Here is a 13349-nt window from a genome sequence, read left to right as displayed (position 1 = left end):
TATTAGGAAATGGCGTTAGTCGAGCTTAATTATAGGACCTTAAATAGCTGGTGCTGAGCAAGCAGCTTTCTAAGTTTTTTTTTTTTTGAAACAGCCGCATTACTCCGGCGTTATGTTTAAGAAATTCATAGTGTCAGTTTTAAGAAATACTGAATATTAAAAAACTTTGTAAACCTAGGAAAAGCTAATCGAATTTTGACTGTTCCTATGATAAGCCTCTAGGTGTTTTTTTTTTTGTTTTTTTTTGTAACTGTAAACACAAATTCCAACGTATTCGTATAATAACGCAAAATAATCCACATAGAATACAATGGTCGGAAAGGAAGGGATGTTAAACTTTTTCAAGCTCTAAGATAACTTCCTACCTTTGTCCCTGGCTTTTGAAATACAAAACTCTATTATTAAAACGTGCATTCGCTTGAACATAGGACGAACAAGTATTAGGTATGATTATAAGATTCAGTGGTTGAATTAGTTACGTGCTAAGTTGAGTGACAAATTGACCCTTCGTAAAATCCCATAGTAGTATAAGAGCTAATGGAACCTAAAATCAAGGCTAAGATCTATGCGCTCATTGCCACAGAGAGTACCTACGATACAGTGATACGGTTACGGAGTAAGGTTTTATTTATAGAAACAATTTTCATCGGAGAATTAGATTCCTTCATTATATCTATGAGTTTTATAACAGTAACTAAGTTGTAAGAGTCACTCCAAGCTGCTGAGATTATCTTTGAATATATTATTATTAATATATATTATAATAGAAAGCGAATCTTCTAATGATTCTACCCAGTCAATTCGCTTTCTATTATAATTCGTCGCCGAAAGTGCTTCAGATAAACGGTACTAAACTGACCTTGTTTCCGATTGCGATTAAAAAAAGAACGGCTCTCCGAGAAAGCCAGTAATCCATCCGACATGTACTTCCTTGATCTGCTGTATCTTTTCGACACATCAACCTAATCCAAACGGCCACGATTACACGTTATCGGGGGCTAAGTAACTCGAGTTCGAAATTACAATCGAGCCGGGCAATAGTATTTTGATCTACGTGATTTTTTCACTGACTCAATGTATACTCCCAAACCGGAGTGGGGCAAAATCAGGTTCGAAAGTATTTAGAACTTCACCGGAATGCCTAAAACGGTTTCGGGGATCTCAGACGACCACAGTTGGATAGCTTAGACTAAAATACACGGATAGTGATTTTCTTTTCTACAAGCCTCTTTTACATCTAAACGTATGCGGTCCGTCGTCCTCGATGGATAAGCCCCGTCGGCATCCTGGTTTTGTTTATAGATACTTTACAGTGGTAAATTTGGACAATATGAAAAACAAGTTTTTTTGCGTAAAAAAAGTTCAACGTATAAAGAAAGTGTCGTTATTAGTACGTGTCGTCTGTAAAGACTGCTAAAAATTTCAAATGAGAAAATTATATTTATTGCATCTTTAGAATTGCCAGAAAATGTCGTGAATGGCAAAACCACAGGAGAAGCTTAGTTTTTATAGGTCCGACAGAGTAATCTAATCTGTAACGTAGACTCCAAAACCGTTATTCCAACTTTACAGATATTATCTACGAAACAACCCTGATTTCTTTCGTTAACGTTCCAGTTGCGATTTAGATATAAACGATTTGATAGCATTGGCTTATTATAGAGCTAGCCTATGTTGTACGTTTCAATATCGTGACGCTCGTAACGCCCGATTATCATAAACTGAGCTTTGGCGTTATTGTCGCCGATCTAAATTGCAGTAAATCGGAGCCAGAGAGAATTAGGGGCCTGAATTACTGCATTTAAAACAGAACACTTACTGTTGTCCCTATCTCTGACGTAATGTCTAACACCTTAATACTTAATAATAAAAAATCTTTGCAACTTTTTTGTCAGACAAAAACCTGGGGTGGTTAATTTCAAGGCGAAGCACCGTCTTTGGGAACTGGAGAAGATCATCAATGTTAGCTATAAGGGTCAGGATCCAAAAGGATAAACATATGATAATCGTTGCAGAATTAGAAAAATGTAATTAGACATTTTTAAAGATGACCAAAGTAGGGGGCATGCAAGACAGCATCAAAACAGGTTCACCATAGGCTTGAAAAAGTAAATCGTTGGCGTAAAGTGAATACCTTAAAACTAAGTGATTTTTGGGATAAAAACTTCGCGCATACGGCGTTCTGGGCGATAAAAGCGTGCGATCATCAAGTGTGTTTATGTCTATGGTCGTAGGTTACTACGTAGTAAGCCTTTCCTGCAAATGCTCACCTTATGGTAGCCAATAATGCCAGAAATTAAGCAACGGCGAGAAGACGGAACTTCTCAACTCGTTCTTTTGTCGACCTTTGTCAGTTTTAAACGCGCTAAATATGAGTTTTACATTGTGTAAAACTTTCTCGTTCGGTGGACTCAGCCCAACAATTGCTATTCGTGCTCGTCGCTAAATCGCTTAATAATTTCATTGAAAAAAACGTCTTATGTATTGGCCATTGTGTGAACTTCTTCAGTGTGAAGCATTTCTAGGAAATATTACTATCGTATCAATATCATAGAACTGTAGACAGACGTAAGTGTCAGATTAAACACCAAATATCTATTATAACGCGTTCTATTATTTTATACTACTGAATTATTAAACTAGGATGGATTTTTTTTTTCACTGTTTACAGTGTTACGAAGTATAGATCTTCCAGAATCTAGTTTTTTTTTTTTAAATATATTTAAATCGAAAATACCGACCGTAACTTCGCCGCACAATTGTACAGCCAGTTTCCACACTGAAATAAATGCGCAATACAAACTAGTGGCTTCTAAAAGCTTTTCAGTCCGTCGTTACCTACAATGCTACATGATCATTAGTGATTATTACTAACTTAACTAGCGCCTCAATTCCGCCATTTGACGCACGACGAGACAAACATAACAATCAATACCTTGGACACTCGCGCGGGCCGCTTTCACTCGTTGTTATTCACAGGCTACAACGCCATTCTAGCCATATACTCTAGCCTAACATCATCATTTATCGATAACAGCATTTTTCTTCGTTGTTGTCAGCTTCGAAGATCACAAAACCTTATAATCTAATAAGGTGTCATAGTTTCTGCAATTTGTAAAAAGGTTCCTCAGGGTGTTCTTAACATTTGAGAACATATTCTCAGTCTTGTTATTGGGGTAGAACGTATTTGGACTCTCATAAGTGGATGTTTTTTTTTTTTTAATTTAAATTATTGATGGCCTCCAGTCTCTAGAAATTTATTATAAGATTTTACTTCTTTAGCAGACGGTATGCTTGACTCGATGTGCCAATTCGAATATAGTTGTAGTGATGTAACAAATAGCATTAGTTACTGGAAATTATAGAAAATCATAATAAATAGGTACTAGATTTGAGCTGGCGCCATTTTTGTTTTCGTCCGTTTACAATAGGTTTTAACGCGACCAGTATATAAACGCTCGTCAATTCATTATCGCGCACCAGTGTTTCCGTTTCAGTAAATCGATTCCGTCAGGCGTGTGCCGTGGAACTTTGGTCTGTAGCATCGTTGGCGAAAGAATGGGGTCTCCGAAGATTCTTCTTGGATACTGGGAGATTAGAGGCCTCGGCCAGCCTTGCCGGCTTCTGCTGAGTTATGTCGGTGCTGATTTCGAGGATAAACGATACTACACTGGTCCGGCGCCGGACTACGAGAAGAAAGAGTGGTTCGATGAGAAAGCAAAAAACCCTTATGGTTTAGCGTTCCCAAACTTGCCATACCTAATCGATGGTGACGTTAGGCTGACTCAGACACATGCTATTATGCGTTATCTTGGACGTAAGTACGACCTTATCGGTTCGAACGAAACGGAGATAACTCGTTGCGAGTTAGCGGAACAACAGCTTTGTGATCTTCGCAATGAGTTTGTTCGTTTCTCGTACACCCCCGAACCACAATGTAGCGAATTGAAGCCCGAGAGGACGGAGAAGTTTAGAAGTATGCTTAAGCAGTTCTCAGCGTTCCTAGGCGACAGGAAGTGGATGGCTGGCGAGAAACTCACGTACGTTGATTTTCTTTGTTATGAAATCTTCTTCCAGCTGAGTGTATTCGATCCAACGCTTTTTCATGGGGTGGATAATCTCAAAGCATATACCGCGAGATTCGAAGCGCTGCCACCCATCGTGGCATATATGACGTCAGACCGATATCTAAAATGGCCATTTAATAACAATATGGCTTCGTATGGATCTAGATCTATACCTTGCCCGTTCTGAAGAAATACTGAAAATGAACACATTTTTGATTTTTCAATTTGATTTTTCAACTATCCTTATCTGAAGAAATACTGAAAATGAACACATTTTTGATTTTTCAATTTGATTTTTCAACTATCCTTATCTGAAGAAATACTGAAAATGAACACATTTTTGATTTTTCAATTTGAAACCTCGGAATATATCCATACGTCCTTGTATCCATATGTATATAAGTCATATTCGGTGAATGAAGTATGTCTTTGTATCCAAATTCGTGAATAAAGTTTGTCCTTTGTATCCAAGCAGCTTGTGAATAGACAGAAATTCTTCGTTTTTTTCTTTATATTTTCATTATATATATACGGTATTTTCGTTTGTACCAAAAGGTGTGTATGGGTTTTCGTATCAACAAAAAGTAATACGTCGTAAAAATTAAACGTGAACGTGAAGCATTCGATGACTAATATTCGCTCGTCACCAGTTTCTTCGGAGCGAACCTAAGCAGGCCACTGAGTGCTATTACTTGTGCAGACTTAAAGATTAAAAATAAAAAATTAATCAGCGAGCCTGCTGGTAATAATCATCGGATGGTTGTAACATAACTGATAGCTCGTACTTAGGTTGCCTGTTGATCGAAGCCGCTTAGTAAACCAAGAATGAAGAGAAGAGTAAAACGTTATCTAGACAGTATTTTGATGAGCTTCATAAATACATGTCGAATATATTGCTAGAATATTAGTGTATGTTTTCCCTAGGGTCGTCCTAGAAAGAAAAGAAATATTTATCTAAGCATACAGTTGTTTAAAATTAAACATCTTTATCGAAAGCAAACATGAAATAAATTAAAAATATTTAAATAGAGGCAACCGACTGACATATACAATATACGTATGCTTCCAAATATAAATATTTTTCATGAGTATACACCAGTGTATTTGGGTAGTGGTTGTGTTCTATTCTGTTCTAGATTTGCGCATATCGGTAAGCTTATAGTTATTATAGATATTATATAAAATATATATAAATATAATAATAATATAAATATTATAGATGTACTATATGGAAAATAGTGATTATTAAATAGTCTTCTCGTGAAGGAGACATACATTCCGTGTTTTCACGAGCTCTAGGACAAGTGGTAATTCTTGTTGACATATATGAAGGCTTAATTCATGCTACGGAAAAAACGCGCATGATGTATGTCAAAAATCCGTTAATAAAAATTGGGCTGTTCTAAGCAGAGTCATATTGTTTCCCAAATACTACCTCTCCCTTTCCCAAATACAATCGAGCTAAATATTGGCCTTGTCAACATAGATATAACTGAAATTTTTAGACCATATGGCGATTATTAACTACACTCGAACCTCGTTCAATCTATTAAAATAAATTGTTTAAGTTTACCGTATAAGCATATTTAGTTATTCATTATCAACGTAGTTTTTAAATGCTTTCAGGCGCTTTCTGTGCCAATTAATATAAAGAAATTAAATACGGCTTAGTTACTTGCGGCAAGTAATTGGCCTTTATTTTTATCTCTTTTCAGGTTTTGCTTGTTCTTCTGCACACAATCAAACGCTGACGTCGATGCTGATTATGCCCACAAATAGGGTTTTATGAGCTTTAACTAATAAGACAATTGATTTACAGATGGGAGTTTGTAATGCCATGGGTCCGTAATAAACCAAGTCAGCAGGTTTAACACGGTCGTTGTTTCGAGTGGATAGGATACCTACCTAGCTGCCAGGCAAATGGGACATCAATTAGATTGGAGGTACCTTTATCTAATAATTTTTTTTGTCCAATGATTTCAGTTGTGAGACAAACGATCCTTGTTTTAAGTAGCTTTCAGGTTATTAAGTATATAAGCTAGGTTTCCTAAAGAAGGGGTTTTCCATTTTACATTGGTGGATTTCGTACCAAAGGTAAAGTCTTATTAAAGAAAGCGCGAAGATTTTTTGATTTTAATTTCCGAATAAAATCGATTCTTTACGGTGCGTACAGCAACATCTTTTTGCCATAGATTCGCTGTCTATGGCTTTAAAACCCATACTTGTGGTGTTATCTAAAATGGGCTTCATGACAAGCCAACGGTACTAGTATAATAATTGTCTAACAATGCCCTGCTTACGTTACCGTATGTCCGTGCTCTTGCGCAGGGTTACCAACCTAAACGGTACCGGTTGTATAATTCCCATCGACATATTCCAGATTATCGGTCGCCATTTGGCATCCACTAAAGGTTGTTCACTAGGAATTTCCAGGGAGGGTAATTCTTGAACAATTGTATCGTTCGCTCAGCAAACAGCTATTTTCGGGTTCGTTTTTATCGGGGTACGGGCTCGAAAATGTGCAGCTCTAGCGCTAGCAGGCGCCACCCAAGCCGTTGATCTTCTAACTCCATCAGCGACGGCCAAATGCGGCCTTTCTGGAATTCTCCTCTCTTCGCTTCTAGTTTGCCTCCTCTTCCCACTACCATTCTACTCTGGACCTCTAAGCGCACCTGCCTCTTAGGGGTAGGGGTAGCAGCAGCGTACGAGTGTGTGCACAAGGCCGTAAGAAACGCGCGCGTACTGCGCTTTCGCAGCTTTCGGCTTACCCTCAAATGCGTTTTCTGGTGGAATGGTCTTGCCTGCTGCTCACTTAGCCTCTCAGTCTCTCCGTTCGATTTTGGTAATAGGGGCGGTAGCGCCAGTGGTCACACGAGGTGACGGCAAGGGGGACTAAAGAGAGGAAAAGAAAACTAACAGGATTAAACGTATGTTGTCGAAAAAGCGTATAATACCAATGGAAAAGTGCACAAGCAGACGAATTATCAAGAAAGCTAACAAGCAAAGAATGCACACTTCACAGTAGTTGAGGCAAGATGAGTCGGTTCTGTGTGGACGATCAGCGGTACCGAAGGGTGCAGTATAGCACTAATTGTACGTGCTTAGTGAATGATAGCTTAACCCGAACCAACAATTGCAATGTTGCCTGGGAACACCAACTGCCTGTCACGTTTTGTGCCTACACCACTTCCCACTAGGTCAGGTAGAATATTGTACATCTCAAACTAATTATGTGTATAATAAAAAAGTTTAATAGTTTTTTTAAAAGTTATTTTGCCGGTGTCCTTAACATTTTAGTGCTATTTCTAATGCTGCGCAAAATTTATTCATAGAAACGATTTTCTGTCATGTATAGCTTGTCATTTTCTAAGGGAACTAGCGCATCTCAGCTACCCGTTGCCATGTGTTTGCTATGAAAGCCTTTGCCTGCTAAGCGCATTACGCGTGCTATGTCTAATAATTCCGTGTCTAATGACTAAGAATAAACTTTACAAACATCGCCCATTGCAGTTCTAGCTCCTCTGCTAACTTCGATAAACAGGACCATTAGCTGGTCATCTAGACACGTGCAATGAAAAGTCTTTCGCTAGCCCTATTTAGCCAGTAATCGTAGTTCAGGGCAACATGGGCAGGTGGCTATGGAATGGTTGTCAGTACAAGTAATACCTCCTTTGTTGAGCCTTGATTCAAATGAGCGCGTAACAGCTCTTTATTTACAATAAATTATCCTTGTCTCAATGTAGATGCATCATTGTCAAGGTATAAACATGAAGGCGAGTAAACTGAATGAAGCAGGCTTTGTAACAATCAGCATTCTTTTTCTGCCAGTTCCTTTCGTTCAAATAAGAGGGAACCCGTCTTGGAAAGGAGGTTGGGAGGGCGCGACATTTCTCCAACGCGCTACCGCGCATGTCCGTAAATTCCATGGAACTGTAAGATACAGCGGCATATGGTAAGGCTATCTTACGGAATACGAATTTTTATGTATATAACATAACAAAACAAAAACATACTTTTATTTCAAACAACATGACTGTCTAAAAAATAAGAATGCGCCAGCTATCACACTTAGCATACTATATATATGGCATACTTTCTATCTAGTCATATAAAATTCTGTTTGAAGTGCAAATGAAAAATCCGTTTCTGCGATCATTCACGCAAAATTATTTCGCTATGAACTGACAATAGATATTTCTATTATTTCCAGGATAACTGACTTTAGGCCGAGCAGATAATTTTCGATAGAAGGGAATGCACGTTTTTCTGCATGCAAATTTCTGAGGTTCGGGGTATACTCTTTTTTTTTTTTTTTTACCTATCACATACATATGTAAAAGGCGCTCGATTTGAGTGGACATTTATTTTCTGTAAGCTCTTTTTTTATTTCCAAACTTACGTTTCATAGAGGCGTTGTCAGTGTTATAGGTAGTCCTATGTTGCTTCGTAAATAACTTGGTTATATAGAATCACTTGTAACATGATTCCATATAATCAAGTTCTTTCTAAATACAATTGTGGTAGTATTAAATTAAAATGACGGGTGCCTTAAGTTCTACTTAAGTTGCATGTCTATATGTTGTGTATATATGCATACTTCAAAATTATTTAAGCAATATATTCTGAATTTTGAATATGTTTTACATTATAAATATTTCGACTATAATCCAAAGCAGAAGCACATACATCGTAGAATAAATTTACACAATGTACTATATATAAAAAGACGAAGAATGATCTTTTGGAACATTATTAATCCAGTATGCAGCAAGAGAACGGATTGCGAGAGTATTTGGAGCAGGTTGATGTATGTATATATGTGTAATAGATTGAAACGCTAGTCTGATATCGCAATGTTCGTCTCCAACGTATCGGATACGCGGCAGCCCAGCGAAGCTCCATGGAGAGTTTCATTCATCAGAATTCTTCTGGTGCTATCTACGTTATGAACGATGAAGGGTGCAGGAGCCCTTCACGCTGGGCTGGTAAGTACTTGCGGTCAAGCTGGAAAAGGTGATCATTGGATGGATCTATGATCTCAAATAAGTTTTCAATATTTGCGCTTTTTATTGCTCTTTTATTGGTTATATATTAAAAATGTACGCCTGATGTTGTAAAAACTGAAGGATCTCTCACTACCTTAACTCTGCGAATACAATTGTAGATGGCTCTATACCAAGTTCCGAAATAAATGTAAATTATTAAAGAATATCCGTTGTTCATGAGCATTTTGCAGACGAGATCTAGAGGTTTTTTTTTTTTATGTGGAAGTTGCCAGGCGTCACTGTCGCCAAATAAACATTTTTCAACTGCAGTGGAAGAAAAGGCACTTATTGAAATTAGTATTTGCCCCATCCCGAACCTTTCTTTCATCTCTTTCCCAGCTTTCATCTCTGAGCCAACATTTTTCCTCTGAATTACCTCATTGTGTTGCCGTTTTTCATAGTAGCGTTGTTGAAATATAGAACTTCTGCACCATGGTTGGAAATCACGGCCCACCACAGCATTATTTTGCTCGAATGTTCGACCTGCTGAATTACTTAGGACTTGTGAAACCTTCCGTCGGAATACCTGCAGAGATGCTGAGCCGTACTGCCCAAAAGCCTCCAAATGGAATTCATTTGAAGAACAAACCCTATCTTGGTCCTCAGCTGTTCCATTTCGGAATATTTTAGCCCATTTGAAACATGCATGCCCCTGTGCACAGTTTAGGCGTATTTTTTGTCTGGTTTACGGCAGCTAAAACTACTCACTATTTTGGTACAACGTTGAAGAGTTCTTATAGGAGCAGTAGCTGTGAGCTCTGCTACTTTCTGACATAGTTCAGAAATCCTTGCAAATCGGTTTTTTGTAGCTCTGTCAAACCCGCTCCCAAGTTTTGTGTCCTATTTTTCTTAAGGACAAAGCCACTTCATCCTGTATCGTCTAAGCTACATTGGCAACTGCAAATTTCGATATTCCGCTCCATCGTTGTCGTTATTTCTTACCGTTTTCTTATATATGAGTATAGCTGTACAAGTCCGTTGCTCTTCTCTGAAATCTCTTTACAGTCTGGTTTAAAAACCATTGAAATTAAATGCAAAACGACCGATGGTCGCAAGGATAACGTTGATGCTCTTATCAACTAGGTAGAACATCTCGAATCATTTACGTCAACGAAAGAAAACGCAATCAGGTATTTGAATTCGTGCTTCCGTAGGTGCTACGGTGAATAACCGTTGCTCGATACGTCTCATTAGGTGCCTTGCCTTCCACAGCAGCTTTCAAATGTTTCCCTTGAGACAGTGCTATCAACATGTACCGTCAGTAGAGATCAAAGGTAGGAGACGTACACATGAGAAAACACATTGAAATGTTTTGTTCGATCAAACTCGACGGTGTGTGAAATTAGTCAGTTACTGTATAAATCCAAAAAGGAATTTCAACAAAAACAACGTGTTACAACTCGTTATATCTGTACCATACTCATTGTTCAGCATTCATGTGGTGGTCTATAATATATAATAGTGCAAATGGCTATTGTCGATCAGTCCTGTACATGATACTAGATATAGGGGCATGAAGAATAATCATGCCCACAATTGATAAGCACCTTCTAATATTGCTACTCCTATGACGCATAACTACTCAAGCACGGACCTTCGGTAATGCTTGAGTTATACGACCGTAAAGGTCACCTCAGTACGCAACATTGGTAGCTTAGAGTATCTGGGTTTATTGTTTATTATTTATTTATTGTATCGGTTTTTGACATTGCCGTTCAGCACAACTCTAAGACCCAGAAGGGTTTTCCTGTCAAGAAATGATCTACCAATATTGTGCCAATTTTCCAAACAAAAGCATAAAAAGGATTTCCAAATGTTATATTCCGCAAATGTTGTATCCTCTTAGTGGTAACTTGAAGCAGATCTCGCCGAGCAGGAACGCTTTGAAAGACTGGGAAAAAGTTCACGCTTATTTTCAACACTATCATAAATTATATAGTTGGTTAGGCGGTCAAGCTGATCTTGAGAACGTATCGAGAATCATATTATTTCTATCAGCCTATATATACAGCATGAAACGCTGCGCTGAGAGGAGTAAGTCAATTTTCTGTCCCGATCTGGATAAACTGTATAAAATCATAGGATGAATTAGCTGGACGCAACGAGATTCAGTAATAAGAAAAATGACAGCAATGTTAAATATATTTAGCGGAAAAATGTAGAAAGACTTAAAATGTCCCCAAATACTGCTGGAACCCAGAAATTGTAAGTAAATACGAGTTACGTATCGGATTGAGAAGACTAGTAATTAGGAAAATATCTTCATATCAGCACCATGACTGGACTAGGCTCTCGATGGGCTAAAGCAACCTATGAAAACCTATTAGTAGGCACAGGACTAAGCACTAGATGGAACTTTCTAATGCATTCTATAACGATGTATGTATGGCGCCAAACTTATGGCGTAGCTAAGACAAGTGGACTAGCGTTAACTCTATTCCCAAACGAAATAGCGAATTTGCAGCGAAGGTAACATCAAAGCCCCTTCACTCCAGCGATAGAAGTGCCCAGATCGCTCTAACTGGCGATAATTCGTGGCATAGATTGTTGAAACGATAATTCGGGAAATAAACTAGGGCAATTAAATTTAAAGAAATTATTATTCAGGCGGAATATAAAGCTGTTTGCTTAAGTTATGAGATCTGGACGACAGGGTTATAACCAGTGGAAATTAATTTTACATTGATGAATAAATTTACTAAAGACAAAAACAACCCAACAATTTGTAATTTCGTATCTTACGTCTCGTACTTGAGCCGTGAAGCTCAAGTTCAAACTGTCTGTGGGCTGGTCTGTTTATTACATGTGGTCGATAAAATCACAGAAAAGATTGTTGCCAATAGATTGACCAAAGGAAACAATACTAAATAACTTATTCCAAGTAACCAGTTTGGCCTATAAAGGAGCATCGACCAGCGATGCTGCCACGGCCGTACTCAAAGCGGCAAAGGGCGAGATAGAGAAAACAAGGTAAAAAAGGAGAGTGCGTGTTAATGGCATTGAACATCAGAAGTGCGTTCAACATAGTATTATGGAGGTCCATCACGGAAAACCTTGAAGGTAGGCAAGTCGAGCCTTATCTGAGTAGGGTTGTCGCAAGTTGCTTAAATGACAGGTATATAGCGCATGGAAGAACCAGGTATCGTATGTTTAAGGGAGCGCTTCAGGACTCGGTGGTGAGCCACGTCCTCTGAAATGTGAGACACGATGACATCCTGCTACACGACTATCTAGACTTGGTTAAGCTTCTGGCGTTTGCTGACGACCTTGCAGTCGAGGTAATGGTAGGTGGAAACAAGAAGTGAACCTGAATCCAATATGAATGATATCTGGTACATACTCGATACTTGGATCAATGAGCACACGTTAATAAGGGCGGAGTTGGAAACTGTTAGTGGATAAAAAAAAGGTGGGTAACATGGGCATTAACCTACATTGCCATAGGGTTGTACCAAATAGAACCATTGAGTAGCTGGGCACAATACTCGATAATATGCTATGTTGTGGAACATGTGTCGGATACGCTATGCCATTAATATAATTAACATGCTAGCTAAAGTTTTGCTAGCTAAAATGGACGTACTCTTCATATAGGCCCTACCCTAAGTATATTAGTGCCTATAGTGAACCAACCCAACAGCACTGTATAAAGCATTGACACGGAGAGAAGCATCACTGGTAGAGAGAACTGTTACAATATTGGTTACTGCTAGATGGGTCTCATACGATATTAAACAGAAGGTTAAAGAGAAACGAATTCAGCAAAGAAACGCTTCAAAATGGTAAGAGGGTTGGCAGCAGGTTTAAGGGACACCAAAGCATCACAAGGAAACCGACAAGGGCTATCAGTAAATGGGTAACGAGAAGGCACGGACGAAAGGCACGGATTTTTTGGGGACTGTCAATTTCGCATAGATAAGTCAGACCGTAGCTTTGGAGGACAATAGGAGGTAAGTGAAGCAGATATTGGGGAGCGTTCCCACTGTGTACCAATGGGCTCTGTGACGTTCGACTTTAGACAAAATCGGGACAAGATGTGTCAAATCGTAGATGACGTTTTCAAAAGAAAGGAATAACTAGACGCCTACTAAAGCTGTCAGACGTAGTAAAATGTCTCTAATAGTCTTATATCTATCACTTCCCGCTCGCTATTACGATAGGAATGGACACATGTCTAGCCAACCTTGGCTTTTTCGGTGCCTATTTTTCTTACCAGAGAAAAGAAAGAAGTATATAT

The 13349-nt window shown here is 38.5% G+C and overlaps 1 protein-coding gene and 1 long non-coding RNA gene across 29 annotated transcripts in view; one reads left to right on the top strand and one right to left on the bottom strand.

Moving 5' to 3' along the window:
* The window catches only part of LOC111250220 (uncharacterized), a 33984-nt gene extending 30671 nt beyond the window's left edge, over positions 1-3313 (bottom strand). For 9 of the 28 annotated variants that reach the window (XR_015326372.1, XR_015326374.1, XR_015326373.1 and 6 more), the window contains exon 1: positions 860-2733. This is a non-coding gene — a long non-coding RNA (uncharacterized LOC111250220). The other 19 variants (XR_015326358.1, XR_015326364.1, XR_015326371.1 and 16 more) reach the window with 11 other exon arrangements.
* Positions 3314-3446: 133 nt separating this feature from the next.
* Positions 3447-7338, top strand: LOC111250215 (glutathione S-transferase 2-like). Its single transcript, XM_022805098.2, has 2 exons — positions 3447-4040; positions 5783-7338. The coding sequence occupies exons 1-2, from the start codon at positions 3559-3561 to the stop codon at positions 5844-5846; spliced, it is 546 nt and encodes a 181-aa protein (XP_022660833.1). The 5' UTR covers positions 3447-3558; the 3' UTR covers positions 5847-7338.
* Positions 7339-13349: the final 6011 nt, after the last annotated feature.

Source organism: Varroa destructor, unplaced genomic scaffold (assembly GCF_002443255.2).
Source record: "Varroa destructor unplaced genomic scaffold, Vdes_3.0 BEIS01000004.1, whole genome shotgun sequence".
Taxonomy (NCBI): domain Eukaryota; kingdom Metazoa; phylum Arthropoda; class Arachnida; order Mesostigmata; family Varroidae; genus Varroa; species Varroa destructor.
The sequence above is the reverse complement of the archived record's forward strand: the minus strand, read 5'-3'. Positions and strand labels throughout refer to the sequence as shown.

Coding starts and splice junctions, on each gene's coding strand:
- LOC111250215 (XM_022805098.2), top strand. CDS start 3,559: ATGGGGTCTCCGAAGATTCTTCTTGGATACTGGGAGATTAGAGGCCTC. Junction 4,041..5,782: donor ATGGCTGGCGAGAAACTCAC/GTACGTTGATTT, acceptor ATCTCTTTTCAG/GTTTTGCTTGTTCTTCTGCA.